This window comes from Dryas octopetala, chromosome 7 (assembly GCF_963921425.1).
Source record: "Dryas octopetala chromosome 7, drDryOcto1.1, whole genome shotgun sequence".
NCBI lineage: Eukaryota > Viridiplantae > Streptophyta > Magnoliopsida > Rosales > Rosaceae > Dryas > Dryas octopetala.
The window spans coordinates 4,210,438-4,237,978 of NC_141372.1; the positions used below are offsets into that span (position 1 = coordinate 4,210,438).

At 44.0% G+C, this 27,541-nt stretch overlaps 2 protein-coding genes and 1 pseudogene across 3 annotated transcripts; all 3 read left to right on the forward strand.

Moving 5' to 3' along the window:
* Positions 1 to 629: 629 nt before the first annotated feature.
* On the forward strand, positions 630 to 6,941 carry LOC147278702 (cytochrome P450 81Q32-like). Of its 2 annotated transcripts, XM_086251767.1 has the most exons (3): positions 630 to 753; positions 5,198 to 5,979; positions 6,217 to 6,941. In XM_086251767.1, the coding sequence occupies exons 1-3, from the start codon at positions 630 to 632 to the stop codon at positions 6,835 to 6,837; spliced, it is 1,527 nt and encodes a 508-aa protein (XP_086107893.1). In that variant the 3' UTR covers positions 6,838 to 6,941. The 2 variants fall into 2 exon arrangements, with proteins under 2 accessions (XP_086107893.1, XP_086107892.1); XM_086251766.1 differs by lacking the exon at positions 630 to 753 and having other exon boundaries at positions 5,056 to 5,979.
* Positions 6,942 to 7,402: 461 nt separating this feature from the next.
* LOC147278703 (cytochrome P450 81Q32-like) lies at positions 7,403 to 9,714 on the forward strand (annotated as a pseudogene).
* Positions 9,715 to 24,120: 14,406 nt separating this feature from the next.
* LOC147278704 (agamous-like MADS-box protein AGL104) lies at positions 24,121 to 26,701 on the forward strand. Its single transcript, XM_086250227.1, has 10 exons — positions 24,121 to 24,305; positions 24,514 to 24,567; positions 24,929 to 24,944; positions 25,057 to 25,124; positions 25,452 to 25,482; positions 25,607 to 25,668; positions 25,801 to 25,900; positions 26,011 to 26,052; positions 26,160 to 26,314; positions 26,434 to 26,701. The coding sequence occupies exons 1-10, from the start codon at positions 24,121 to 24,123 to the stop codon at positions 26,699 to 26,701; spliced, it is 981 nt and encodes a 326-aa protein (XP_086106353.1).
* Positions 26,702 to 27,541: the final 840 nt, after the last annotated feature.

Here is a 27,541-nt window from a genome sequence, read left to right on the forward strand (position 1 = left end):
AAAAGAAATTTTGGGGTGTGCAAATAGCAGCACCCTTAATTTCTCACTTATATTGAGAGATTAAATAATTATATATTTCTAAAAAAACAATATTTAGTTTCTTGATCACTTCTTTCAATCGTGGTAGTGAGGATTTATCTATTTAACCGAAACCTTAAGTTGATTATACTTGAAGTCCTATATAAGTTGTCAAATTCTTTCAAATGCAAATGAATGCTTTGCTGATCGATTGACCTATTATAATTTGTTATGAAATTCTGCCACCCAAATTTATTGACAAAGGAGTTCTATTAATTTTTAAATTTTTTTAAATTTATCATTTAAACTGTTAATTAGGTGTAGATTTGCCGTGTTAAAGTTCAGAATTTAAAATTGAACACTCAAAGATTTAGTTATACTGTATATTGAATGCGTTCCAGTGAAAAGTCAAGATGCTAATGCCATCACTACTTTTGACCTTTTGCACATTTCCTTCATATATTATCGATTTTCAGTAGACACTAGTTGACTAAACTAATAAAAGAACCCAACAATGAAAAGGACTACATGCCAGAGTATTTGATGTTATATTATGAAGCTTATCAGCCAGCTTGAGCATTGTAGATCACATGAACATTACAACATATGTCATGGAAACTTCAATCTACTACTACATTTTGCTCTTCATTGTCTTTCTTTTCCTCAAAAACCATTTGCAGAAAACTAACAAAAAAAGACTCCCACCAAGCCCTGCTTTTAATCTGCCTATCATAGGTCATCTCTACCTCTTCAAGAAACCCATCTACAGAGCACTCGCTAAACTATCCAACCAATACGGTCCAAATGTATCATCCAATTGGGGCTTCTAATATTGCTGATTTCCTACCAGTTTTGAAATATGTGGGGGGAGAAAATGGGCTTGAGAAGAGGTTGGTTATATAATTATATTGCAGGAGAAGAGGAATAAATTCATGCAGGATTTGATTGAAGAACATAGAAAAATGCAGAGTGATTGCTCTACTTCGGAACAGAGCAGCAAGACCATGATAGATGTCTTGTTATCACTGCAAGGAACTCAACCTGAATATTATACTGATGAGATCATAAGGGGCATGATGCATGTAAGCCTCTCAACCTAAATCTGTGTAATCCAAGATTTTGGGTTTTTTTAATGGCTTAATTCTGCTTAAAGGTTACAAATATGCAAATTCACACTTCACCAATATGAAACAGACTTGTTGGTTTAAGGCTGCTGTTTGCACAATTGCACACAGGTGATGTCATCAGCAGGGTCAGACACCACAGCTGGAACCATGGAATGGGCTCTAACACTATTGTTCAACAACCCAGAAGCCCTTGAAAAAGCCCAGATTGAAATTGATACCCACATTGGCGAAAGCAGGTATGAAGTCTAAAGCGTGTTTGAATGTAAATATATGAAATATCGTCGTTATTTTGTGAGCATAATTTGATATGTGTAGCAGTATTCATAACATAATAGTATAATACTATTATATTATGCTTTTTAGCATTTAGCTGATGATGTCTTCCTTGTTGACTTCTTTTATTTACCATAGCTTTGAGGCTTTCTATATATGTTGATTCACTCCGATTCACTTAAGCGATAAGCATGACCGGATCGGGTAGTTGGAACAATTTTCAAAATTTGGTCTGGCCAATCGATTGGTGATAATGGAACTGAGCCATGTGACAACGTTAGCTCTAGAAGTGGATTATGTGTGTATATAAATAATGTATGTGACTTGGATGGGTTTCATATTAAATCATTCAAGTGGTTTGCATCACTACTTTTGACTCTTACACATGTCTTTGGTAAGATATTGATTTCACTAATTCACAAAAAAAAAAAAAAAAAAAAATTTTATCGAGTAATAAAATAATAAAAAATTTAGTAAATAATTAATAACCCCCAATTAGTAGTAGAGTTATTTCAAAACCTCCAGCGTGCCTTGGTCCACGCGCTGCTCACTGTCCCATGCGTTACTTCTCTATCCTGGCCCACATGCTACATAGCCTACATTACAGTAAAAATTAACTAAAGAAAAATAAAGCAGCCATAGAGAATCGAACACAAGACAAGTGGAATAAACATACAACTCCCAACCAACCCATCTACACAACAAGTTGTAAAACTAAATGGATTAGTTTAATATATAGAGTTTAACAAATATTAAATAATTACAATAAAAAAAGTCTATATACTATCATCTATTTATAATAGATATTGTACACAATTACTAAACAATAACATGCAATTAAATCCCATAAGCCCAATAAAATCTAAAACTAAAATTCAGAAAAAAGAAAAGAAAAGAAACAAAACGAAAAGGCCGAACATACAATATACAAGCTTGTTACAAAACAATTACGATTTTTAAAATTTCAACATTTTCACTTTCCCAAATTTCAATTTCACACATATCAGAATCAATAATAATGAAATGGATTGATCACAATGAAACTGAATCAATCACATTGAAACTGAATCTCACACTGAAACGAAATCGATCACACTGAGATTAAATCAATTATACTGAAACTGAATCGACCACACTGACATTGAATTAATCACACTAAAACGGAATCGATAACATTGAGATTGAATCGATCACACTGAGATTGAATCAATCACACTGAAACTGAATCGATCACACTGAAACTGAATCGATTACACTGAAACTGAATCAATCACATTGAGATTGAATTGATGACACTGAAACTGAATCAATCACACTGAAACCGAATCGGTCACACTGAGATTGAATTGATGACACTGAAATTGAATCGATCACATTGAAACTGAATCTCACACTGAAATAAAATCGATCACACTGAGATTGAATCAATCACACTGAAACTGAATCGACCACACTAACATTGAATTGATGACACTGAAACGAAATCGATCACATTGAGATTGAAACAATCACACTGAAACTGAATCGATCATACTGAGACTGAATCGTTCACACTGAAACTGAATCTCACACTGAAACTGAATTGATCACACTGAAACTGAATCGCTAACACTGAAACTGAATCGGTCACATTGAGATTGAATTGATGATACTGAAACTGAATCGATCACACTGAAACTGAATCGGTCACACTGAGATTGAATTAATGACACTAAAACTGAATCGATCACACTGAAACTGAATCTCACACTGAAACGGAATCGATCACACTGAAACTGAATTGATCACACTACTATATAACATGCCTTTATATGTGAAAAAAAATTATAATAATTTGCACACAATTAAGGTGACTCAAACCCAAGTCAAGCACAAGCAAAAAATAGTTACACTAATTTTCAATAAAAAATTAATTACACTAATTTGCAATAAAAAATAGTTACATTAAATTTTCAATAAAAAATTAATTAAACTATATTTGAAACAAAAAAAATTACACTAAATTAGCAATAAAAAAATAATCACACAATTTTTTAAAATTAAAATAGAAATAAGAAAGATTTCTTATCTTTTAAAATGTGTATAAATATCATTAAATACCTATCTTGGCACATCAATGTCTTCGGTCCAGGTAGTAAGGTGTTTGGGTAATCTCTTGAAACCTTTGTGTCTTGGGTTCGAATCCCCTTTGAAGCCAAATATTTACTTTTTACTGAATTAAAATAGTGGGTGGGTGGGTTGCATCAGTTAGGCCCGCGCGTGTGTCAGATGGGTAAGGTCAATTTGGCATTATGTTGTAGGGGTTAAAAAGGAAATTGTAAGTATTAGGGGGTTTTAAAAGAGTTTTTAAATGGGTGGGGGTTTAGGCAAATTTTGTATGTAGTTAGGGGGTTTAAAATTAGGCACTATAAAAAATTAAGATTAAATATCAAATTATAATAATTTAATTTTTTAGAATAGCATAAAAATTATATAATATTTCAATTAGACTACCAAATTTAAATGTAGTTTTTTAGATTGGTCAGAAACATGTTGGCCCTTTATTTTGGGCCTTTCTATTTGACATTTTTGTCCTTGAAGCTTTTATATTGTCTTGAAAGTTGGCTAATGTAATATAATTATACTTGTAAGCATAAAATTACAACGTTGCCCTTAATTTAGTTTATGGTATAAAAATATGACATAGGGTATAAAAATAGAGTGCATGGTATATAAAGGAGGTTTAGAGTTTAAAATTAGGGTTCTTGAGCTCTGCCAAAAACCCGGGAGCTAAACCCTAAATCATTTTGCTGTGTAGCAGTCAAACACAAATCTAATATCTTTTTTATTGATTTATTTGTAATTGACCATATTTTTTTAGGGTTAATTTCAGTTCAGTACCTCAAGTTTGCTTCAAATTTCAATTTAGTACCTCATGTTTAAAATCTTGCAATGTCATATCTCATCTTTCCAATTTGTTGCAATGTCATACCTCCGTCAATATGACTGTTAAGAGATCTGTTAAATGATGATGTGACACTTACGTGGCACTCCCACAATGCTGACTAGATGTCACGTGGTCTGACAACATGACACATCATGCCAAGTGGTATAAAAAATAATTTAAAATCTAAAAATTTAAAAATAATTATGTGGTATGATGTGCCATGTTTCTAGATTTTTAATTATTTTTATGCCACGTGGCATGACATAGCCTGTTATCAAATCACGTGGCATCTAGTCATCATTGTGGGAATGTCATGTAAGTGCCACATCAGCTTTTAATATATCTCTTAACAATCATACTGACACAGGTATGACATTGCAACAAATTGGAAAGATGAGGTATGACATTGCAAGATTTTAAACATGAGGTACTAAATTGAAATTTGAAGCAAACTTGAGATACTGAACTGAAATTAATCCTTTTTTTTATTATAATGGCATTTGTTATAATATTTGTAAATTATAGTATTCTTTATTATATTATTATGGTTGACTTTTTAATTAATATTTAATTTAAAATATTATTAAATTTTGATATCTAAACAAAAAACTATTAAAATTTGGTAGTAAATCAACATCAACAGACCTATAAAATAACCCAACAACGCAACGCAAAGAACCAGACTATTTGACTTTATCCATCAGCTTGAGCGTTGCAGAGATGAACATATCCATGGAAACTTCAATCTTCTACTACATTTTGCTCTTCATCATCATTCGATTCCTAAAGAACCATTTGCAGAGAGTTAACAAAAGACTCCCACCAAGCCCTGCGCTCTGCCTGCCCATCATAGGCCATCTCTACCTCTTCAAGAAACCCCTCCACAAAACACTTGCCAAACTATCTAACAAACACGGTCCAATTGTATACATCCAATTTGGCTCCCGCCCGGTCCTTCATGTATCCTCCCCTTCCGCAGCTAAGGAATGCTTCACCAAGAACGATGTCGCTTTTGCCAATCGTCCCACGCTGCTTGCCGGAAAACACCTTGGATATAACTATACCAGCCTTGCCTGGGCCCCTTATGGCTCCCACTGGAGCAACTTGAGACGCATAGCTTCCATTGAATTACTGTCATCCAACCGCCTTCAGATGTTTTATGACATACGTATAGATGAAGTTAGGTCGTTGATTTGCCGGATTTTTCGAGGTTCTAGTGGTGGTGAATTCCGGAGTTTAGACATGAAGTCAACGCTTTTTGAGCTAACTCTTAATGTTATGATGAGGATGATTGCTGGAAAACGGTACTGGGGGGAACAAGTGGAAGAGTTGGAGGAAGCTAATCAGTTCAAAGAAATTGTGAGAGAGAGTGTTCAGTTGAGTGGGGCTACTAATATTGGTGATTTCGTACCAGTTTTGAAATATGTGGGTGTAAATGGGCTTGAGAAGAGGTTGGTGATATTGCAGAGGAAGAGGGATCATTTCATGCAAGATTTGATTGAAGAACATAGAAAATTGCAGAGTGGTTCTGCTTCTGAACTGAGGAGCAACAAGACCATGGTGGACGTGCTGTTATCCTTGCAAGAAACTGAACCTGAGTATTATACTGATGAGATCATAAGAGGCATGATGCAAGTAAGCTCTCTCAACCATAATCTGTGAAATCCAAGAACAAATGCAAATAATTTTTCTGCCTAAAGATTATTCTATTTTCAATTGGTTAAGGAGAAAACAATGTTCAACCTAACTGAAACAATTAAAATGGTTTTTAGGCCGTGTGTCCTTTGTTTCTAACTGTGCCCAACTCCAAATTAGAGACTTCTAGCAAACCAGTTACATATATGCACATTCACAATTCACAATATGAAACAGGTGATGTTATCAGCAGGGACAGACACCTCAGCTGGAACCATGGAATGGGCACTATCACTTTTGCTCAACAACCCAGAATCCCTTGCTAAAGCCCAGACTGAAATTGATACCCACATTGGGCAAAGCAGGCTAATTGAGGAATCAGACCTTGCCAAGCTTCCCTATCTCAGTGGCATCATAAATGAGACCCTCCGAATGCACCCAGCAGGCCCATTTCTGGTACCCCACCAGTCATCAGAGGACTGTACCGTGGGAGGTTTCCATGTTCCACGTGGAACAATGCTGTTGGTGAACATATGGGCCATACAAAATGATCCTAACTTGTGGGCACAGCCTGAACAATTTAAGCCACAGAGGTTCCAAAATCCACAAGGGGAAAGAGATGGTTTCATGTTCTTGCCATTTGGGGCAGGGAGGAGGGGGTGTCCTGGAGAACGCTTAGCAATTCGGATGGTTGGGCTTGCCTTAGGATCACTGATTCAGTGTTTTGAGTGGGAGAGAACTAGTGTGGAGATGGTGGACATGAGTGAAGGGACTGGGCTCAGCACACCTAAAGCTCAACCTTTACTAGCAAAGTGCAGGCCACGCCCAATAATGCTCACCCTACTTTCTCAATTATAAGTATATCTGTTTGGTTTTTGGGTTTTGTTATTTCATGTCATTCATATCCATGTTCTTGAAATGGTATTAGATATGATTTTCAAGTTTGGTTCTGTATTGGTGATTGTCACGTTGTCACGTTAAATGATACATATACTAGAGACATAGCATAATATTATATCAGGCTTTTTAGCATATACCTTGCGATGATGTCTACGTATGTTGGCATCTTGTAATTACTGTAGCTTTCAATGTTGCTTTGTGACCTGATGGCTTGCCATGCAGATTGTGATCCCCGGACCTGTAGAGCGAGCATCCCATAAGCCAATACTCCCCTCTCAAGTCCTGATTGAATGAAATACCAATGAAAAATTAAACAAATTTCAACAGTCCCCACTCCAGGTTTAGTGGGAATGACTCCATGTCCTAAAACCTCAATGAATAGCAGACATTATGCATGCGAAAGAGGGCTTTATTGCACTTATCAATCAGCATAAAAATCTGTGTATGACATGCAGAGAAAAGTAGAAAACAAACGATGTTTAAAGTAGAAAACAGAGACTGAAGCAAAACAAATTCCATTTACAATTAAGAAGCTTCTAAAAACAGCAGGCGCAAGAGACTCAATAAAAGAGAAGGCATGAAGGAAAATGGAAGGTTCATTGAGATTGATATGGCAACTCAAAACCCTTTAAAATTCAGAAAGAAAATAAGAAGGGTTTCAAGTTCCCATATATGTAGTCAGGTATACATACTGTTTTGTATTCCAAACCTTTTGTTCCTAATTTTTCAGGAGTACCTGTTACCAACGCATAGTTCTCACTTCTCGATTGGTTTTTCAAATAGGAACCTGCTAGCTGCAGTTCATTTGAATAGGCTTACCTGTTTAATATTGTCTCAAAGTTTAGTTGTTGGAGTTTAGTGTTTGTCTAACGATTTGGATGGGCTACATTTTCGAATTACTCAAGAGTCTGTCTTGTTAGATAGCATCACTACTTTGTCCATTTTCCTTTTATACTAGTAATTTTCATTAACAAATGAAACAACCCAACAATGAAAGGTTGACCTTTTGAGCTTATATATAAAATACAGGAGCGTTGCAGACCTGAACATAGCCATGGAAACTTCAATCTTCCACTACATTTTGCTCTTCATTATCTTTCGTTTCCTCAAGAATCATTTGCAGAAAATTAACAAAAGGCTCCCACCAAGCCCTGCTCTCTCCCTGCCCATCATAGGCCATCTCTACCTCTTCAAGAAACCCCTTTACAGAACACTTGGCAAACTATCCAACAAATATGGTCCAATGGTATACATCCAATTTGGCTCCCGCCCTGTCATTCTGGTATCCTCCCCTTCAGCAGCTGAAGAATGCTTCACCAAGAATGACATCGCTTTCGCAAACCGCCCCAACTGCTTGCCGGCAAGCACCTCGGTTATAACTATACCACCCTTACCTGGGCCTCTTATGGCTCCCACTGGCTCAACTTGAGACGAATAGCTTCCATTGAATTACTGTCATCCAACCTCCTTCAGATGTCTTATGACATACGTGTAGATGAAGTCAGGTCCTTGATTTGCCGGCTTTTTCGAGGTTCTAATGGTGGTGAATTTCAAAATTTAGACATGAAGTCGACGTTTTTTGAACTAACTATTAATGTTATGATGAGGATGATTGCTGAAAAACGATATTAATGAGAAAATATGGCAGAATTGGAGGAAGCTAAACAGTTTGAACAAATTGTGACAGAGAACTTTCAACTGAGTGGAGCTACTAATATTGGTGATTTCATACCAATTTTAAAGTAAGTGGGAATAAGTGGGCTTGAGAAGAGATTGATGATATTGCAAAGGAAGAGAAATAAATTCATGCAAGATTTGATTGAGAAACGTAGAAAAATGCAGAGTGATTCTCCTTCTGAACAGGGGAGCAAGACCATGGTGGACGTCCTTTTAGCGCTGCAAGAAACTGAACCTGAATATTATACTGATGAGATCATAGGAGGCATGATGCATGTAAGCCTCTCAACCAAGAACAACTGCAATAATTTTCTGCTTAATGATTACTATTTCTTTAGTTGGTTTAGAGAAAAAAACAATTTTCAACCTAACTGGATGAATTAAAATGGTGTCTTAGGCCCTCGGTTTCCTTTGTTTCTAATTGTGCCCAACCCCAAATCAGACTGCTCTAGCAAACTAGTTAAACATCTGCAAATTTACACTTCACAATATGAAACAAACCGGTTTGTTCAAGGCTACTTGTACAATTGCACACAGGTGATGTTATCAGCAGGGACAGACACCTCAGCTGGAACGATGGAATGGGCTCTATCACTTTTGCTCAACAACCCAGAAGCCCTTGCAAAAGCCCAAACTGAAATTGACATCCACATTGGGCAAAGCAAGCTAATTGAGGAATCAGACCTCGCCAAGCTTCCCTATCTCCATGGCATCATAAATGAGACCCTCCGAATGTACCCAGCAGGCCCACTGCTGGGCCCCCACGAGTCATCGGAGGACTGCACCGTGGGAGGTTTCCATGTTCCACGTGGCACAATGCTGTTGGTGAACATCTGGGCAATACAAAATGATCCTAACTTGTTGGCACAGCCTGAACAGTTTCAGCCAGAGAGGTTCCAAAATCTACAAGGGGAAAGAGATGGTTTCAAGTGGCTGCCATTTGGTGCAGGGAGGAGGGGGTGCCCTGGGGAAGGGTTAGCAATAAGGATGGTTGGGCTGGCCTTGGGGTCACTGATTCAGTGTTTTGAGTGGGAGAGAAGTGGTGAGGAGACGGTGGACATGAGTGAAGGGAATGGGCTCACCATGCCAAAAGCGCAACCTTTACTAGCAAAGTGCAGGCCACGCCCAATTATGCTGACCCTACTTTCTCAACTCTAAGAATATCTGTTTGCTTTTTTGGGTTTGTCATTTTCAGTCATATATCACATTTTCTTCAAATGAAATTAGATATGATTTTCAAGTTTGGTGCTGTATTGGTGATTGTCAGCTAGCTTGTCACGTTTCTAAATGCTCAATATATTAGAGACAGTCAAGAGCTGAAGAAGTTATAATAAGCATATATAGCACAATATTAAGTCAGGCTTTTTATCATATACCTGAAGATGTCTTCAGGAGTTGGCATCTGTTCTGTTGTATAATAGCTTTCTATGTTGATTCAATCTGATGGCTTGCGATGCAGACCTGTAGAAGCTGCTAGTATCCTGTTGATGCAAATTCTCGTAAGGTAGATGCAACAACTTAGATAAGTTGACCTGGCTGATCAGGTGCTTTGTTGGATGATGAAGTGGATGCTGGTTGAGATCTTCCTGTAGACAAAAACAAGATCAAAGGAGATGGACCGGTGTGGTACCAGCCAAACACACTCCGATGATGAAATCAGTGATGGTGTTTGATGGTGGGTGAGGAAGAACAAAGGAAGAACTTGGGAGAATGGGAAGAACAAGGCAAATGTTCTGGGTTATTCTCAGCAAGTTGGGTAGGCTTTTTTTGTAGAAGGGAATGCAAGTGTTTTTGCGTGTATATTCGTGGATTGCTAGGTGCCTCATTTTATGCATATGTGGTGTCTTATATAGGCAAAGGAAGACTTAATGATTAAGTTACCTGCCTGTGAATGAATGGTTGCCAGAGACCCACGCACCTGGTTAGACCTAGTTGCATGCTCAGCTGCTTGCTTCCTCAGCATTCAATGCTGCATTGAATGCTCCATTAAATGCAAGGTTGGAAGGTCCAGGTAAACTGCCCAGCAGTCATGAATGCAAGCCTGATATTCTATCTGTCAGAGGATTGTGTCAGGTGCATTCAAGTGTGGCGGTTCGTCCTAGCGTGATCTTCCTGGGAATGGCGGCGGAGAGCCGAGCCGAGCCGATACGAACACATGTTTTCATGTGAAGACACGAAGTCCATGTGTGGTCGGATCGGGCATGGGAATCCAGGCCGAGCCGGTCCATAGATTGGAGTCTTTCCGAGCCCTAACTAGTCGACGCCAGAACTCGGAAGGAAGCCATCTCTTGTGCCGAGCCGAGCCGAGCCGGGATGATCGTGGGAAGATGGACACTGGACTCCATGGAAGATCATCGGTTCGGCTCGGACCGAACAAGGAGGGGCGGTGTGGAGATCCGGTCTGAGCTGGTAGAGGAAGTGTTGATCAGTGATGACGTGGAAGTCAAAGTTTGACCACTGGGAATCAACTCCGAGGTGGATGTTTGACCAGCCACGTGTCGAGCTGTGATTGGCTGTTCGGGTCGATGTGGGTTTTCCCACAAACAGGAGTCCCCCAGCTTCCGATCCGAGCGGGCAGTGGTGGATTGGAAGTTGAAGTGTAATCCCAAAGATGGCGTGTTCGCTTGGTCCGAGCCGAACCCTACAAGCCCATGTTCCCGAAGATCCGAGCACATGACGACTTGTGATTGGTCAGAAAATCTCTGGGACAGGTGAAGGGACGTTTGATTTCTGCATGGGGGAACGTAAGGGTCACCTCATTATGGGTATTTTTGAATGCTTGACAGGTGTCAAGATCTGGCATTTGAAGCGCCAGAAATGAAGGGCTGAGATCGGTCTGCATGAGGATATAAATTGGCAATTTCTCTATCTTCCCTTTCATTTTCCTGAAGCTCACTCTCTCTCCTGCAAAAACTCTCTCTCTCACCGTGAAATCTTCTCTCTCACCGTCGTTGGAGTGGTAGTCCGATCCCAACATCGACCGGGTACGGCGATAGGCGAGGTGATTCCGAGGGTGTTTGGGGCGGAGGGATTTGGCCGGACAAAACCAGTAAGTGATTCTGTCCACTTTTGAGTTTTTTGTGTTTTTCGGGTTTTTCTGGGTTTGTTCTTAGTGTTCTTGAAAAAGACACTTTTCAATCCAAAAAGTGAGAGAAAAACGGAAAAAAGGTGTTTTAGCAATGTCTGAATCCGATTCGAGTGATCGGCTCGGCTCTGGGGAGGCGTTTGATGGAGACAGTGATGCCGATCAGAGCCGAAGTCCTCCCGCGGGCCAGGCAAGTTGGGATGGGTTGTCCGAAGAGTTGGACGAGGTCATCTCGGCATTGCATCGCAACCCAGGCGAGGAGCGCCGAGCCCGAGAGGATCGGGAAAACCTCGAAGCGCCGAGTTCCGACCGGGAACAAGAGGCGGCCGAGGGCGACGACGAGGAGCCCCTTGACGTCGAGCCGATCGTGACTGTCCCGAGCAGGTTAACCTCGGGCCCAAGTGAAAGGGACAGGGGTCACGACGCGTCGACCTCGGCGCGGCAAGTGACAGGGAGTCCGATCGACCCGGACTTTTACGAGGAGTTGGCGTGGAAGGCCGATCAGATCCAAAACGAGATGACCGAGTTTCATCTCGAGGATCTGAGGGCTCGGTACTCCGTTCCCGAGGCCGTGCGGATGAGACTGCCGATGGAAGGGGAGAAGCCGAGCCGACCTCCTAAGGGATGGGTGACCATGTACCCGGAAATGTTTGAGAACGGGGTTCGGCTTCCCCTGCATCCATTCCTGCAGGACTGGTTGGCCATGATCGGCGCGGCGCCACATCAGTTGAATCCCAACGTGTACAGGATCATCCTGTCCATGCACATTTTGTGGTACAAGGTGCACAAATGCGAGCCGGATAAAGATATCCTGTTCTGCAATTACGCGTTGAGGTCGAAGCAGAGCGAGCTTGGATTCTACAACCTCCAGGCGTACTCGGGGCCACTTTTCGGTGGGAATCCCTCCTCCCAGAAGACATGGAAGAAAAGATACTTCTTTGTTTCTGGGGATTGGGAGTTCGCCGATCCGAACAGAACCACCTCGGCTCGGGTCCCCAGAGCTTTTAGAATTCCAGGTGGGTACTGGGAATTTGGGGCCGATCCGAGGACAATTCGTTTACGTCTTGTTAATAATTACATTTTTTCTTTGTCTAACTCTTTTTGGCTTCGTCTTTGCAGTTAGCTGGGGCAAGTTCAAGCTCCGAGGCGAGCTTAAGGATCAGATCGCCACGATCAGGGACTCACCAGCAGAGTATTTGTCAACCAAGTTTCTGCTCGGGGAGACTCAGATCCGATCGAGCGGGATCTCCTGGTTTGTGCCCAGGTGGAATCCACGAGCCGAGAGGGGAATGGCGCCCACCGAATTGGAGACTCGCCTTAGGAGGAGGGCGGCCCGGAGCGTCCAGAAGAAAGCAGCGGGGCGGCCCCCTGCCGAGCCGGTACAGGCTCCTGCCCCAGCGGCAGCCCAGCCTAGATCTCCTGCGCCGAGACCGGTTCGGCAAGCAGAGAAGAGGAAGGCTCCCCAGGCTGAGGCCCCGGTGGAGAAGAGGGCTCGGGCCGAGCCCGGCGGTTCTGGTGCCGGAGCATCCGGTTCGGCGCCCCTGAAGGCGGTGGAGGTAGACCCCGGCCTCGAGCCGTTCGTCATGGGCCTCAAGCGCGTGATGACCGCGAGGGTGCAGGAGGGGCTGTGGGCCGATCATGGCGAGCCGGGCTTCAGCCACCAGGCTCTGATCGCATCCCGCCAGGCCATGTTGGTAAGTCTCTTTTACTTCGGATTTCGTCTATTCGCTCGGTTCGGACTAATGATGAATTTGTTTCTCTTGCAGCTCGCCATGAGGCAGTTCGAAGCTGCTAAGGCCGCCGTCGATGCCGAGGCGAAACTGGAGAGGTTTCGGGCACGGGTCGTAGAGCTGAAAGAGAAGTTGGCCGAGGCCGAGCGGACGGTCAATGCCGAGCGCGAACGGTCGGAGGGTCTGCAATCCAGGCTGGCCAGGAAGGAGGAGGAGGTCGGTCGGCTCGGCAAGGAGCTTGCCTCCTCGGAGCAAAATGTGGCGGACTTGAGGCATTATGTCGGCGATCTTCAGCGAGACGTCGAGGCTGCCGAACGGAGGGTCGAAAATGCCGAACTCAGACGTCGAGCTGAAGTGCCGAGCGCCCAGGCACTGGCTGATGCCCATTTTGATGGGTATCAGGAGCTCTTGGAGGCGATCAAATCGAAGAGGCCGGACTGGGATGTCTCATTCCTTGGCGAGTCCGATGACGATGAAGACACCCAGGGAAGTCAACAGGATGAGCTTCCTTCTCCCGATCGCCAAGTCCGCGCCGAAGTCGAGCCGACTCCGGAAGATCCTCCACTGCCTGCATATGAGCCGACCCCGATTCCCCCGGTCCCCGAATCCGATCCCAATGCTGAGATGCAGATCGGCGGGGTTGAGGTGGTGCAGCTCGGCGAGGAGACGCCCGAGGAGTCTACCGAGCCGATCCAGGAGGGCCCTGCCGAGCGATCTGCATGATGGCTGATTTTATTTAACTTTTATGTTGTCTTGTTTTTGTTTTTTGTTCCCGAGCCGAAGTGTGGCTCGGGTTTAATTGTTTTTGGAACAATTTGTATTTGGTTTTATGTTGTTTAATTTTATCAGAATTTTCTTTATATGATACAAGCTGCTGTCAGTTCGGCTCGGAAATTAAGCTAACGACAAAAACTAATAACACATGGAAAAGAAAATGATAAAAGTGAAAACATAATAAGAACCAAGACATTTTGAGATCGGCTCGGCATGCCGATTAAAATGAAAATGAATGGTGATGATAAATTAGAACTTGTCTTCGGATCAGCTTGATAAGCATAACCAGGATAAGTAAAAATTTAAAAAATCCTAGTCATCTCGGATGGGCTCGGCATACCCATTGAGATATTTAGGAATGCAGTTTTTTGAGAAAAATATTCAAACCTACTTTCAGATCGGCTCGGCATGCACGATGAAAGTTTTGGTTGGAGTGTATATTTTTCTTTTAGAAATATCCTGTTGAACGTTAGGACTGTAGGAAGTCGCTTCGGCTCAGACAGGGATTTTTATAGACCTGATAAGTCTGTACCATGCCGAGCATTGGGCCGAAAGTGGCGCGCTAGTTCGGCACGGGAGTTTATAGACCTGATGAGTCTGTAATATGCCGAGCATCGGGCCGGAAATGGCGCGCCCGCTCGACACATGAGTTTATAGACCTGATGAGTCTGTAATATGCCGAGCATCGGGCCGGAAATGGCGCGCCCGCTCGACACATGAGTTTATAGACCTGATGAGTCTGTAATATGCCGAGCATCGGGCCGGAAATGGCGCGCCCGCTCGACACATGAGTTTATAGACCTGATGAGTCTGTAATATGCCGAGCATCGGGCCGGAAATGGCGCGCCCGCTCGACACATGAGTTTATAGACCTGATGAGTCTGTAATATGCCGAGCATCGGGCCGGAAATGACGCTTCGGCTCGGCACATGGGTTTACAATTTTTTCGAAGGAAACACTTAGATCTTTCCTCTTTGTTAGAAGTGTATAGGAGTAGAGTCCCCAGTGTTTGCTTCGAAAAAAAAAAAAAAAAAAAAAAAAAAAAAAAAAAATGAGTAGAAAAAATGTTCATCTTTTCATTGATTGGAATGGGTGTTAGGTCGGACAGTCCCCGATCCTAACTACATTTTTACTGGTAATAAGTCTTCAAGTGTTCAGCGTTCCAGCTATGCTTGAGAGGCTTCCCAGCCAGAGTGGCCAAGTTGTAAGTGCCGGGCTTGACTATGCCCGTGATTCTATATGGTCCGGTCCAGTTCGGATCGAATGAGCTCTCTTTGATGGCAAGGGGATTCTTTTTCATGACGAGATTGCCCAATCCGAAGCTTCTGGGTCTGACCCTTTGATTGTAATATTTGGCTACCCTTTGTTGGTAGGCGGCTCGGCAGAGATCGGCGTCGGTTCGCCTCTCCTCGATCATGTCCAGGCCGAGCCAAAGTCCGGCGTCATTGGTCTCGGGATTGTACGTGCCGGTCCGGAATGAAGGAGTCCCCATTTCGACCGGGACGACGGCGTCAGTTCCGAACGCCAACGCATAGGGAGTTTCCTTCGTGGAGTTGCGATAGGAAGTTCGGTAGGACCAAAGTGCCTCTGGCAGGAGTTCAGGCCAATTTCCCTTAGCCTTATCTAGTTTAGTCTTGAGGGTTTTCTTGATGATCTTGTTGATGGCCTCGACCTGTCCGTTCGACTGCGGATGGTATGGCGCGGTGAAGCGCAAGTTGATGTTCAGACGTGAACAAAAACTCCTGAACTTATTGCAGTCGAACTGCTTGCCATTGTCCGCAATGATGGTGTGCGGCATGCCGAACCGGCAAATGATGTTCTTCCAGACGAAGGTCTCCATCCGTTCGGCTGTGGTTGTGGCCAGGGGCTCGGCCTCGGCCCATTTGGTGAAGTAGTCGACTGCTACCACCGCCATGGTGACTTGCCCTTTAGCCTTCGGCATAGGACCGATCAGATCGAGTCCCCACTGCGCGAACGGCCAGGGGCTGGATATGGAAGTCAGCAATTGGGGAGGTTGATGGGGAACCGCGGCAAATTGCTGGCATTTGATACAAGCGCGAGACAGATGATCTGCGTCCTTGTTCAGCGTTGGCCAGAAGTAACCCTGTCTGATCGTCTTGTAGGCGAGGGCTCTTCCTCCCGAGTGGTTTCCGCATATCCCCTCGTGGATTTCTCTCAGCACATCCTGACCTTCTTGGGGAGTGACACACCGCAAGTAAGGCAGGGAGAAACTCCTCTTGTAGAGCTGACCATCGATCATGCTGAACCGAGCCGACCTCGTTTTGATGAGACGTGCTTTATCCCTCTCTGGGGGGAGGATCCCGGAGACCAAGTAGGTGATGATCGGCGTCATCCAGTTCGGCTCGGCCTCGGTTTGCATAACCGTGGCCTCGGTTTCGGCGGTGCTAGGTCTGTCCAGGATTTCGACTGGAACATGCCTGGCGGATCCGGTGTCTGTGGCCGAAGCCAGGCGCGCCAAGGCGTCGGCTCTGCAGTTCTCTGCCCTCGGGATTTGGGATATTCTGTATTCGTGGAAGTTTCCAAGTAGCAGACGAGTCTTCTCGAGGTAAGCAGTCATGCTAGGCTCTCGAGTCTCATACTCTCCCAAAATCTGATTGACGATTAGCTGGGAGTCGCTGAAGATGTTTAGTTTGATCGCGCCGAGCTCTTTTGCTAATCTGAGCCCGGCGATGAGTGCCTCATACTCTGCTTCATTGTTGGATGCTTGAAATCTGAAGCGAAGAGCATACTCCATCACAACTTGTTCTGGGGAGATCAGAACAAGCCCGGCCCCGCTTCCCATGGCGTTGGAAGATCCGTCCACATAGAGGGTCCAGGTGATGAGATCAACCTGGTCGCGTTCGCCGATTTTGTTCGGATCAGCTGCTGCTGGCATAGCGTCGGCGCGCGGTGGATCCTCCGTCGAGGTGGTCGACTCACAGATGAAGTCTGACATGGCCTGACCTTTGATGGCCGTCCTGGGACGGTAGATGATGTCAAATTCGCCGAGCTCGATTGACCACTTGATGAGCCGACCTGAAGTCTCAGGTTTTGCTAGGATTTGTCTGAGCGGCTGATCCGTCAAGACAACGATAGAATGAGCCTGGAAGTAGGGTCTCAGTTTCCGAGCCGAGCTGATCAGGGCGAGAGCCATCTTCTCGAATTTTGGATACCTGGTCTCGGCATCGGCGAGGGCTCGGCTCGTATAGAAGACGGGGTGTTGTACACCGCCGACCTTCCTCACCAGGACCGAGCTGAGAGCCGAGTCCGAAACAGAAAGGTAGAGGAAAAGTTCTTCACCTTCCTCCGGTTTGGATAAGATGGGAGGTTCCCCCATGTGCCTTTTCAGATCTTGAAAGGCCTGCTCGCATTGGGGGGTCCATTCTATGCTCTTCCCTGCTCCCTTTAAGGCTTTGAAGAAAGGGAGGCACCGGTCAGTGGACTTCGAGATGAACCGGTTCAGGGCGGCGACTCTTCCAGTCAGACTCTGGATTTCCTTGCGTGTCCTTGGGGACTTCATGTTGATCAAAGCCTGGATCTTCTCCGGATTGGCTTCAATCCCCCGTTGGCTGACCAGGTAGCCCAGGAACTTTCCTGACCGAACCCCAAAGACACATTTGGCTGGGTTCAGCCGCATCTGATACTCCTTCAGGACTCCGAACATGTCTGAGAGGTCCTTGACGTGATCGTCCGCCCTGACGCTTTTGACCAGCATGTCATCCACGTAAACCTCTACGGATTTGCCGATGGAAGATCTGAACATGTGGTTGACCAGCCTTTGGTAGGTGGCTCCGGCATTCTTGAGGCCGAAGGGCATGACCTTGTAACAGTACATGCCGCGATCCGTTATGAAAGATGTGCCTTCCTGGTCGGACTTGTGCATCAGGATCTGATTGTATCCAGAGTAGGCGTCCATGAAACTGAGGAGCTGATGTCCTGCTGTTGCATCGACGAGCTGATCTATTCTGGGCAAGGGAAAACTATCCTTGGGACAAGCCCTGTTCAGATCGGTGAAGTCCACGCACATCCTCCACTTCCCGTTGTTCTTTTTTACCATGACCACGTTGGCGAGCCAGTCGGGGTAGTTGACCTCCCGGATGAACCCGTTGTTTTGCAACTTGGTTACCTCTTCAGCCATGGCGGCGTATCGGACCGGATCGTATGACCTCCTCTTCTGACGGACCGGTTTGCATCCCGGGTCAGTATTCAGCCTGTGGGTGATCACGTCAGACGATATGCCTGGCATGTCATCGTAAGACCAGGCGAACACTTCCGCGTTGGCACGGAGGAAGTCAATTATGGCGGAGCGCTGCTCGGGGCTGATCTGAGTCCCCACTCGGACGAGCCGATCCGGTGCCTCGTCAGAGATCGGCACTTCCTCCCAAGCCTCGGCGGGAAGGGGTCGAGAATCTGAGATCGGCTCGGAAGTGAAGTCGAATGTCTCCGCCCTCGGCCACCTGCCCGAATCGGCGATGGAGTCAAGCTCCTGCGAGTTCGGCAGCTGACCCTTCTGCTTGATTGAAGCGGCGTAGCACGACCGAGCCGAGCACTGGTCCCCCTGAATGACGATGCAGTCGTCGCCCACCGGACATTTGATGAGGAGGTTGGCGTAATGGACGATGCAGTCAAGGTCGACCAGAGCCGGTCTGCCCAGAATGATGTTGTAGGCTGACGGCCGCTTGACGACAATGAAGTACGTCATGCAGGTCTTCTTGATCGGCCCCTTCCCGAGCGAAAGGGGAAGGTAGATGTGTCCGAGGGGCTGAACCACTTCTCCCCCGAACCCGACCAAGGCAGGTGTATCGGTCTCCAGCTTATCCTCGCCGACGCCCATCTGCGCGAACGCAGAGTGGTAGAGGATGTTGACTGAGCTCCCTCCGTCGACGAAGGAGCGCGCGATGGTTGTCCCGGCCACCTCAGCCACTATGACGACCGGATCATAGTGGGGGAAGATGATCTCGTTTGCCTCGTTTGGCTCAAAGGTGACCGGTGCCCAGTCCTTCCGCTGTCTTTTGGAAGTGCTGGGCTGACCCGCCTGGATCGACAGGGACTCGTGTGCTTGAGCCGCCTGTCTGACATACTCCTTCTGGGATCGGTTCGAGTTCCCCACGAAGGTTGGTCCCCCCCCGATCGATCCGATGGCAGCATCCTGGACCTCGATGGTGTTGGTGGGCTTCTTCGGCGCGGCCTTGGGTACCCTAGGCCCACCGGCCAGGAATTGATTGATCTTACCCGCCCGGGCAAGAGTCTCAATCCCGTCGCGGAGGGCGTAGCAATCACCCGTGACGTGGCCGTGATTGGAATGGTATTTGCAGAAGACGCCCTCCTTGATTTTGTCTGGGGGTGGTCCCTTGATCTCCCTTGCGACTGGGAGTTGGTCCTTGACCTTGGAGTAGATTGTCTCCAGACCGGCGTTGAGGGGAGTGTACTCCGTGTACTGGACAAACTTGGGTCCCTTGCCCAGAAGTTGGCGTGGCTCCTCGGTCCTGGTCTTCTTGGATTGGACCTGGGGTTTGGGAGTTGCAACCTCTCCCTCCTTCCTTTTGGCCGAGGTCGGCCTGGGATTCAGGGCCTCCACCTGAGCATCCCACTCCTCAGCCCGCGCCCACTTAGTGGCTTCGGCAGAAAGCTCATCGTAAGTGGAGGGAGGATTCCTCATCAAGTGGGAACGGAGTCCCCCGGCGTGCAGGCCTTGCATGAGGGCATTCTTAGCTGACCTATCGTCGCAATCGTCGCACTTCGTATATTCGATGTTGAAGCGGATCAGATAGGCCTTGAGGCTCTCCCCCTCCTGCTGCTTGATGAGCGACATATCGTTCAAGTTGTAGAGTCGTTCGGATACAACCCGATATCTCGCCAGGAAGGCCCTCCGGAGGTCGGAGAAGGAGTCGATGGAGTTCGGTTGGAGGGTTCGGAACCAACCCCGAGCCGAGCCCTTCAAGGTCGAAGGGAAGATTCTGCACTTCGTGGCTTCAGATGCCTGGCGGGCCTCCATGGCGTATCTGAAGCTGTCAAGATGGTCGTAGGGATCCTTGGTCCCGTCATACTGATCCATCTTGGGGGGCTTGGTGTCGCGGGAGACCTCAGCATCCATGATTCTGCTGGTGTACGGGAGGGGAAGTTCCTCCCCGTGGTCGGCTCTACCGGTATACCCCCTGGAGACCTCGACATGTCCGAGCCGATCGTGGACGCTTCGGATCTGGTCCTGGACCAAAGTCCGAACAAGATTTTCCACATTGGGCGGGGTCGGCTCGGCCGCATTTTCCCCTGAGCACTCGGCCTGGTTGCCGAGTCTCTCACTCACCGGCTGACGAGTGAGCCTCTCGCTTGCCGGTTGTCGATCCGACATGATCATGGTGGACCCCAGTCGGTCGCTCACTGATCGCCTCCCCGAGTAAGTTCCTGATGGGGAAGGATCCTGACTGGCGATAGGGCCGAGTCTATTCCGAATCGGGCCCCTGGTTTCGGCCGAACCGGCAGGACTGTTGGCCCCCAACCTTGATTGGGCCGGGGGTCGTCGATTTGTATTCGGGTCGGCACGGTCTCCGCCCGAATTCCTGGGGGCACGTTTCCCGAAAGCCGCCTGTTTTTGCTGAAGAAGACGGTGGGCGTTCAGGCATTCGGCCTGTTCGGCCGGGGGCATGTCCTCGAAGCCCGGGAAGACGTGATCCGAGTCCTGCTGATCGGTCTGGTCGTTCGGCTCGGCAGGAGTGCTTTGCCGAGAAGGAGACGGCGAAAGGACCTCCTGCTCGGTTCGGGTCCGGCGTGATCGGAAGCCCGATCCCCCACTATTCTCAAGTTGAGCACGGTGGCGTGCAAGTTCCCCGGCCAGCTCGGCCTGTTTTGCGAGCAGCTCATTATTCTGCTTCAGGAGTGCATTCTCAGCGGCCAGATGTCGCTGACTCTCCTTAAGGAGTTTGTGAGCGGCTCGGATCTTGGAGGAACCTTTGGACTTTGGCGTCCTGGGGAGTTGTGCTCCCCTCGTTTTCTCAGGTGTCTCAGGCTGATGTTGTTCATCATTCTGAGACGCTCCTGAAGAAGAACTGGTGTCCCGAAATATGGTAGTCATGATGACTTGCGTGGAGGAAGAGCTTAGCGTTTGCAGTGATGAACACAACGGCTGAAGTCAGCTTCCCACAGACGGCGCCAATCTGTTGATGCAAATTCTCGTAAGGTAGATGCAACAACTTAGATAAGTTGACCTGGCTGATCAGGTGCTTTGTTGGATGATGAAGTGGATGCTGGTTGAGATCTTCCTGTAGACAAAAACAAGATCAAAGGAGATGGACCGGTGTGGTACCAGCCAAACACACTCCGATGATGAAATCAGTGATGGTGTTTGATGGTGGGTGAGGAAGAACAAAGGAAGAACTTGGGAGAATGGGAAGAACAAGGCAAATGTTCTGGGTTATTCTCAGCAAGTTGGGTAGGCTTTTTTTGTAGAAGGGAATGCAAGTGTTTTTGCGTGTATATTCGTGGATTGCTAGGTGCCTCATTTTATGCATATGTGGTGTCTTATATAGGCAAAGGAAGACTTAATGATTAAGTTACCTGCCTGTGAATGAATGGTTGCCAGAGACCCACGCACCTGGTTAGACCTAGTTGCATGCTCAGCTGCTTGCTTCCTCAGCATTCAATGCTGCATTGAATGCTCCATTAAATGCAAGGTTGGAAGGTCCAGGTAAACTGCCCAGCAGTCATGAATGCAAGCCTGATATTCTATCTGTCAGAGGATTGTGTCAGGTGCATTCAAGTGTGGCGGTTCGTCCTAGCGTGATCTTCCTGGGAATGGCGGCGGAGAGCCGAGCCGAGCCGATACGAACACATGTTTTCATGTGAAGACACGAAGTCCATGTGTGGTCGGATCGGGCATGGGAATCCAGGCCGAGCCGGTCCATAGATTGGAGTCTTTCCGAGCCCTAACTAGTCGACGCCAGAACTCGGAAGGAAGCCATCTCTTGTGCCGAGCCGAGCCGAGCCGGGATGATCGTGGGAAGATGGACACTGGACTCCATGGAAGATCATCGGTTCGGCTCGGACCGAACAAGGAGGGGCGGTGTGGAGATCCGGTCTGAGCTGGTAGAGGAAGTGTTGATCAGTGATGACGTGGAAGTCAAAGTTTGACCACTGGGAATCAACTCCGAGGTGGATGTTTGACCAGCCACGTGTCGAGCTGTGATTGGCTGTTCGGGTCGATGTGGGTTTTCCCACAAACATATCCCATAAGCCAAAATCGCACTCTCAAGTCCTGATTGAATGAAATACCATTGTCAAAGTAAAATACCAAGGAAATTAATCAAATTTCAAAGATTACAAACATATGAAATGTATACTAGCTAAGAATGGACAAATTCAACACTACTTGGACTATATTTATAGTTATCAATGGAGAGCTATCAATGGAGTCAGAATTGGTTGAGGACAAAACAAAACGAACCATTTATAATATTTTGAGGACTTCATTTCCCAATTCCAGGTTTAGTGGGAGTGACGACTACATGTCCCAAAACCTCAACGAAATGAGCAGAAATTATGCATGCAAAAATAGTGCTTTATTGCACTTATATCAATCAACATAATTATGTGTTTACGTATGGCATGTAGAGAAAAGTAGAAAACAAACAATTTTTCAGAGTTTAGAGGCCAAAAATGGATCCACCAAGTTGAGTTTGTGGGCTCGTTTCAGCCCAAGAGCAGCCTTACTTACCAAAGTCCTGGCAGCCCAATTCTTTGTTTGTTTTTTTGAGTAAAATGAAATTGAACGCCCACAATATTCTAGAATGATCGATTTCCATGTAGAGAATTGAAACCTCAAATTTGAATGTACGCAAGGGAAGGGTTTGAAGCTAGCCCAACCAGGGACAAGGTCTCAGACTAGTCTCTGTTCTCTATAGTCTGTGGAGTCTGTGGTCTCTGTGGTCTCTGTTCTCTCAGACTGGTCTCTGTTCTGTACTATGTGGTCTGTTGCATTATTGTCCTCTAGAGTCGAGTCGGGTCGAGAGAAGGATGGTCGAGCGGTCACAGTCACAGACAGATAGACACACGCACACAACATAGATGCGGACTACGGAGTACAGGCGTCATGCGAGTGAGTGCAAAATCAAAGGTCCGTCTTGCCAGCAAGAAACGATGACACATTGACACGTCGTGGCAGAAGAAGGATGCCTATCTATTTATCATAATGCTTCAAACATAAAACTACTAGCTAGCTCAGCATTCACGCACCCATGTCTTTCACAAAATTACCTATTACAAATTGATTTTGAAGTATCCATCTCCTCCTAATTTTGATAGTTTAGAGTTTCATCCAATGTAACGGAAAAAAAAATCATGAAAAGAATTTGATCAATTATAATGATTAAATTAAAGAATTTAATCCAAATTAATTGACCAACTAGTTTTGGTATAGAGATTTTTTTTTTTTTTTTGTGGCCAAAGAGATGATCTAATTTCAAATATGCATTTTCTAGATAAAAAAAGATTCAATACCAATTAATAACAAGAAAACTTAGAATTCTATTCAACACAAATTAATAATAGAAAAAACTTATGATTTTATTTCACCAGTTACTTGACATATCGCTTAAAGTTATTTTTGACACGTGAATAACTTATATTAAGTGATATTAGACACGTATATTTCACCATGCACCGCAATCTCTCTCTCTCTTTCTTTATCTCTATCTCTATCTCTCGTCAGCTTCTATGAGTGGCCTGACAATGACAAAACAAGTTGTCCATATTTGCTTCTAGTTTTCCACCTTTCCGCTTCTTCTCCTACCTTCTGCATTATATATATATATATATATCGATGTACTGCATATGATCTTGAGGTTATGAGGTATGTGTGAGAGCGTAACATTTAGCCTATTTCTCTATCATTACGACTACCTTTCCATATAGCTAGCTAGGTAGCTAGGCTTCCCAAAATAGAAAAATAAAAGGACCAGTGAAGAGGAATACGTATTGAAAGGAATGGGGAGAGTGAAGCTTCAGATCAAGAAGATTGAGAACACGACGAATAGACAAGTCACTTTCTCAAAGAGAAGAAATGGGCTTATCAAGAAAGCCTATGAACTCTCTGTTCTCTGTGATGTTGATGTTGCTCTCATCATGTTTTCTTCATCTGGGAGACTCAGTCTCTTTTCTGGCAATAAAAGGTGATATGTCTGCTTATATATATACAATGATCGATATATATATAGGCGCTACTACTGTGTGCATCTGCTTCTATATATGATCATTTTATAAGCTGAATATATACTAAAAGCAGAACAAAAATTCTTTTACAATTTTCATTTCATTCTCTCTTTACTATTCTGCTTAATTTAATATTTTAAAATGAATTCTTTATTGTTTTTGTTGAAGCATTGAAGAGATTCTGGTGCGATATATTAACCTTTCTGGTCATGAGCGAGGACGGTAAGAAGATTATATGATAATTGTTGTGAGTTGTGACACAGATTGTCGGTGTCTAATATTAGAGTCACCAAATTTCTTTACTAAATTTGCTTAGCAAATAATGCATCAAGACACATGTCAACATCATATATGTTAGAAGTACATGAATTTTAAAGTGGATCAAATTAAATTAGAATAAATAAAATACTAGCTACTACATTATTTGATGATTTGATGAATAAATTAACAAATTTAATGAGTGTAATAGTACTCCATATTTATTGTGTTTAATTGTGTTAATATATCGCTTTTCTTTCCTCCTCTGGTATGGTGGTATGGTACTTGTTCTTCGTTTCTGACAACTTACCATGCAATTATAAAGTCTGCATAATCAAGAGGTAAGCGGCACAAATTCAAAGAGACACCACCCCGTTTTCCATTGTGAATATTTATGTTTTTTATAATCATACTTTTTCCTCTTTTTCTTTGAAATTATTTTCAAATGTACAGTTTCTCCAGCGCGTTCTTGCCAAGTTAAGGAGTACTGAAGCTGATCAAACCGGCCATCAAGCAACCAGGTCCAGGTTCCTTCCTTTTCTAAGTCGATCCCTGCATTTTATCTTACCAATGTATACCAGACAACATGTTATATATGTTCTCATACAGCTAGTCAATAAATATATATTTAGACTTGTGATATATTAAGCGGATTGCTATATTTGAATATATGATCAAATTGATAGTATAACAAATGCAACATGCTAGATATGAACATATATAATTACCACATATATATGTCATAAATATATATTCTCTCTGATTTTAGTTAGTACTGATTTTGTTTACGTTAATGGAATTATTGGATATACTCATATACACTGGTTCGTGTCATGTGATGGATGCAGCCCAATGAGTACTGATTCTGATCAACAAGAGGTACTAGTTTAATTATGAAAGAGAATTATATTTCCATCAAGCACAAGCAAGTTGAATAATTGATCAACATGGCTTCATATATTCATCCTCACCATTATTTTAAATCATTTCATAACAATTTCAGGAGATTCAACAAGAAATCTTATGCTACAAGTCACAATTGGAAGAAATGGAAAATCGACTAAGGTGCCACACACACACACATATATATAACTAGATATATGAAACTCTACTGCAATATGTTAATTTCTGAATAAGTACAATTAGCAAGCATCATTTATAGATATACCTCTAACTATTAATGATTGTCCACTGCAGGATATTTGAAGGTGACCTCTCTGAAGTCACGACATTGCATGATGTTGAGTACAGGGAGCAGATCCTTGAGGAAACTCTAAAACGTTTGCACATGCGCAAGGTATATTTATATATGAGCTACAGATCGATCATCTAGTGCCTGAAGCTAAAATCTGCTCTATTAATTTTATCCCATAACTTATAATATGATATTGATGGCAAATCAAACAGATAGTTCTGGAGACGTATGATTCTTCCGCTACACAGCCACAGGTAATTAACCTGTTAAAAAAGGAGGGGATACATTATTTCAAGTATTTATGTGTCAAGAAAGGACATAAATTAATTTCATTGATATGTTGAACTAATTGTGTAAGTAGGTACATCTACCTCCAGATGGTACAGCAAATGTAGATGAAGTACTTGTTACAGGAATTAGCCCGCACAATAATATTCTGGACTGGTTTCCACAAAGAGACCACCCACAAGTTCAGATCCTAAATTTTTTGAATGCAAATGGACTTCTTCCCCTAAGGTGATACTTAAGAGAATACATATATCTTAATTATTAGCTCTCGAAATTAATTACTTAATTTCTAATTAGTTAAATGATTCTTTCTTTCTTTTTTTCTTTTTCTTTTTTTCTGGGGTCAGAGATCAAGCACAAAGTAGAGTACTTGAAATAGTACCACCTCAGTCGTCAGCACTACTGCTTCATGGACAACAAAATACGAATCTTGATGATCATCACATGAGTTCAGGAAGAGGAAGTGGTTTGGAATTGGAAGACAACAACATTAATAATACTAATGTGCAACAACGTTCAGATCAATTGGGACAAGTTATTGATGTCAACTTGTCCCCGTGGAATGACTTCTATCTGACAGGTATAAATATACTTCTTTTGCATGTAATAGTATAATAGCTAGTCCTTAAAATTAATAAAATAAATTTTTTTCGACAGGGGATGGAGGATTGCCTGTTTCGCAGTCCACTGGACGAGCACTGCAGGAATTATATATGTCATCTCAGTTCAATTCACCAACCATCTTGACACCCACTACTCTTGATGATCATGCAACACCATACATGAAATTAGATATATACCAACAAAAACAAAATACCATATATAGCTAGTCACTATATTTTACATTTTTTTTAATATTCGTGTCTTTAATTAATTACCATGTTGAAATCCTAGAAAATTAAATAAATATGCATACTTAATGCTTGTAATTTACGTTTTTGCACGACGACTACACGTACACTTGAACCTATATATTAGTGATATATAGGACAACATTTAGATAATTACATGCTTGACTTTTCATTTTGGTGATCTAAATTCTTGCGAGTAGGGTAAGATATTAGGCTGTATAGACTCTACTAATTTCTCCTAATTCATATGGAAAAGTAGAGTCTATGTATGCATAGAGTACGATCAACTTTGAAGACTTGTATGTATATTTGTTTATTTAGCATTAGTGCCATCAAATCATGCGTGTGTAAGTACCGTCAAACTGGTATAGGAAAAATTGACGAAACAAGGTTGATTGGACTCATTGAGGGGCAAGCTTTAATTCCAAAGAGTAACAGTGATGCTAACCGGAACAAAAGTTTTTTATGGGACGGTCTTATATGTAAATTGTGCTTACTTGATCTCTTACTACATGACTTGTCATATAATAAAAAAAAAAATAGACACATAAAAATATAAAATCGATCGGACTCATATGTCATATATCCTCAAATAATAGACTAA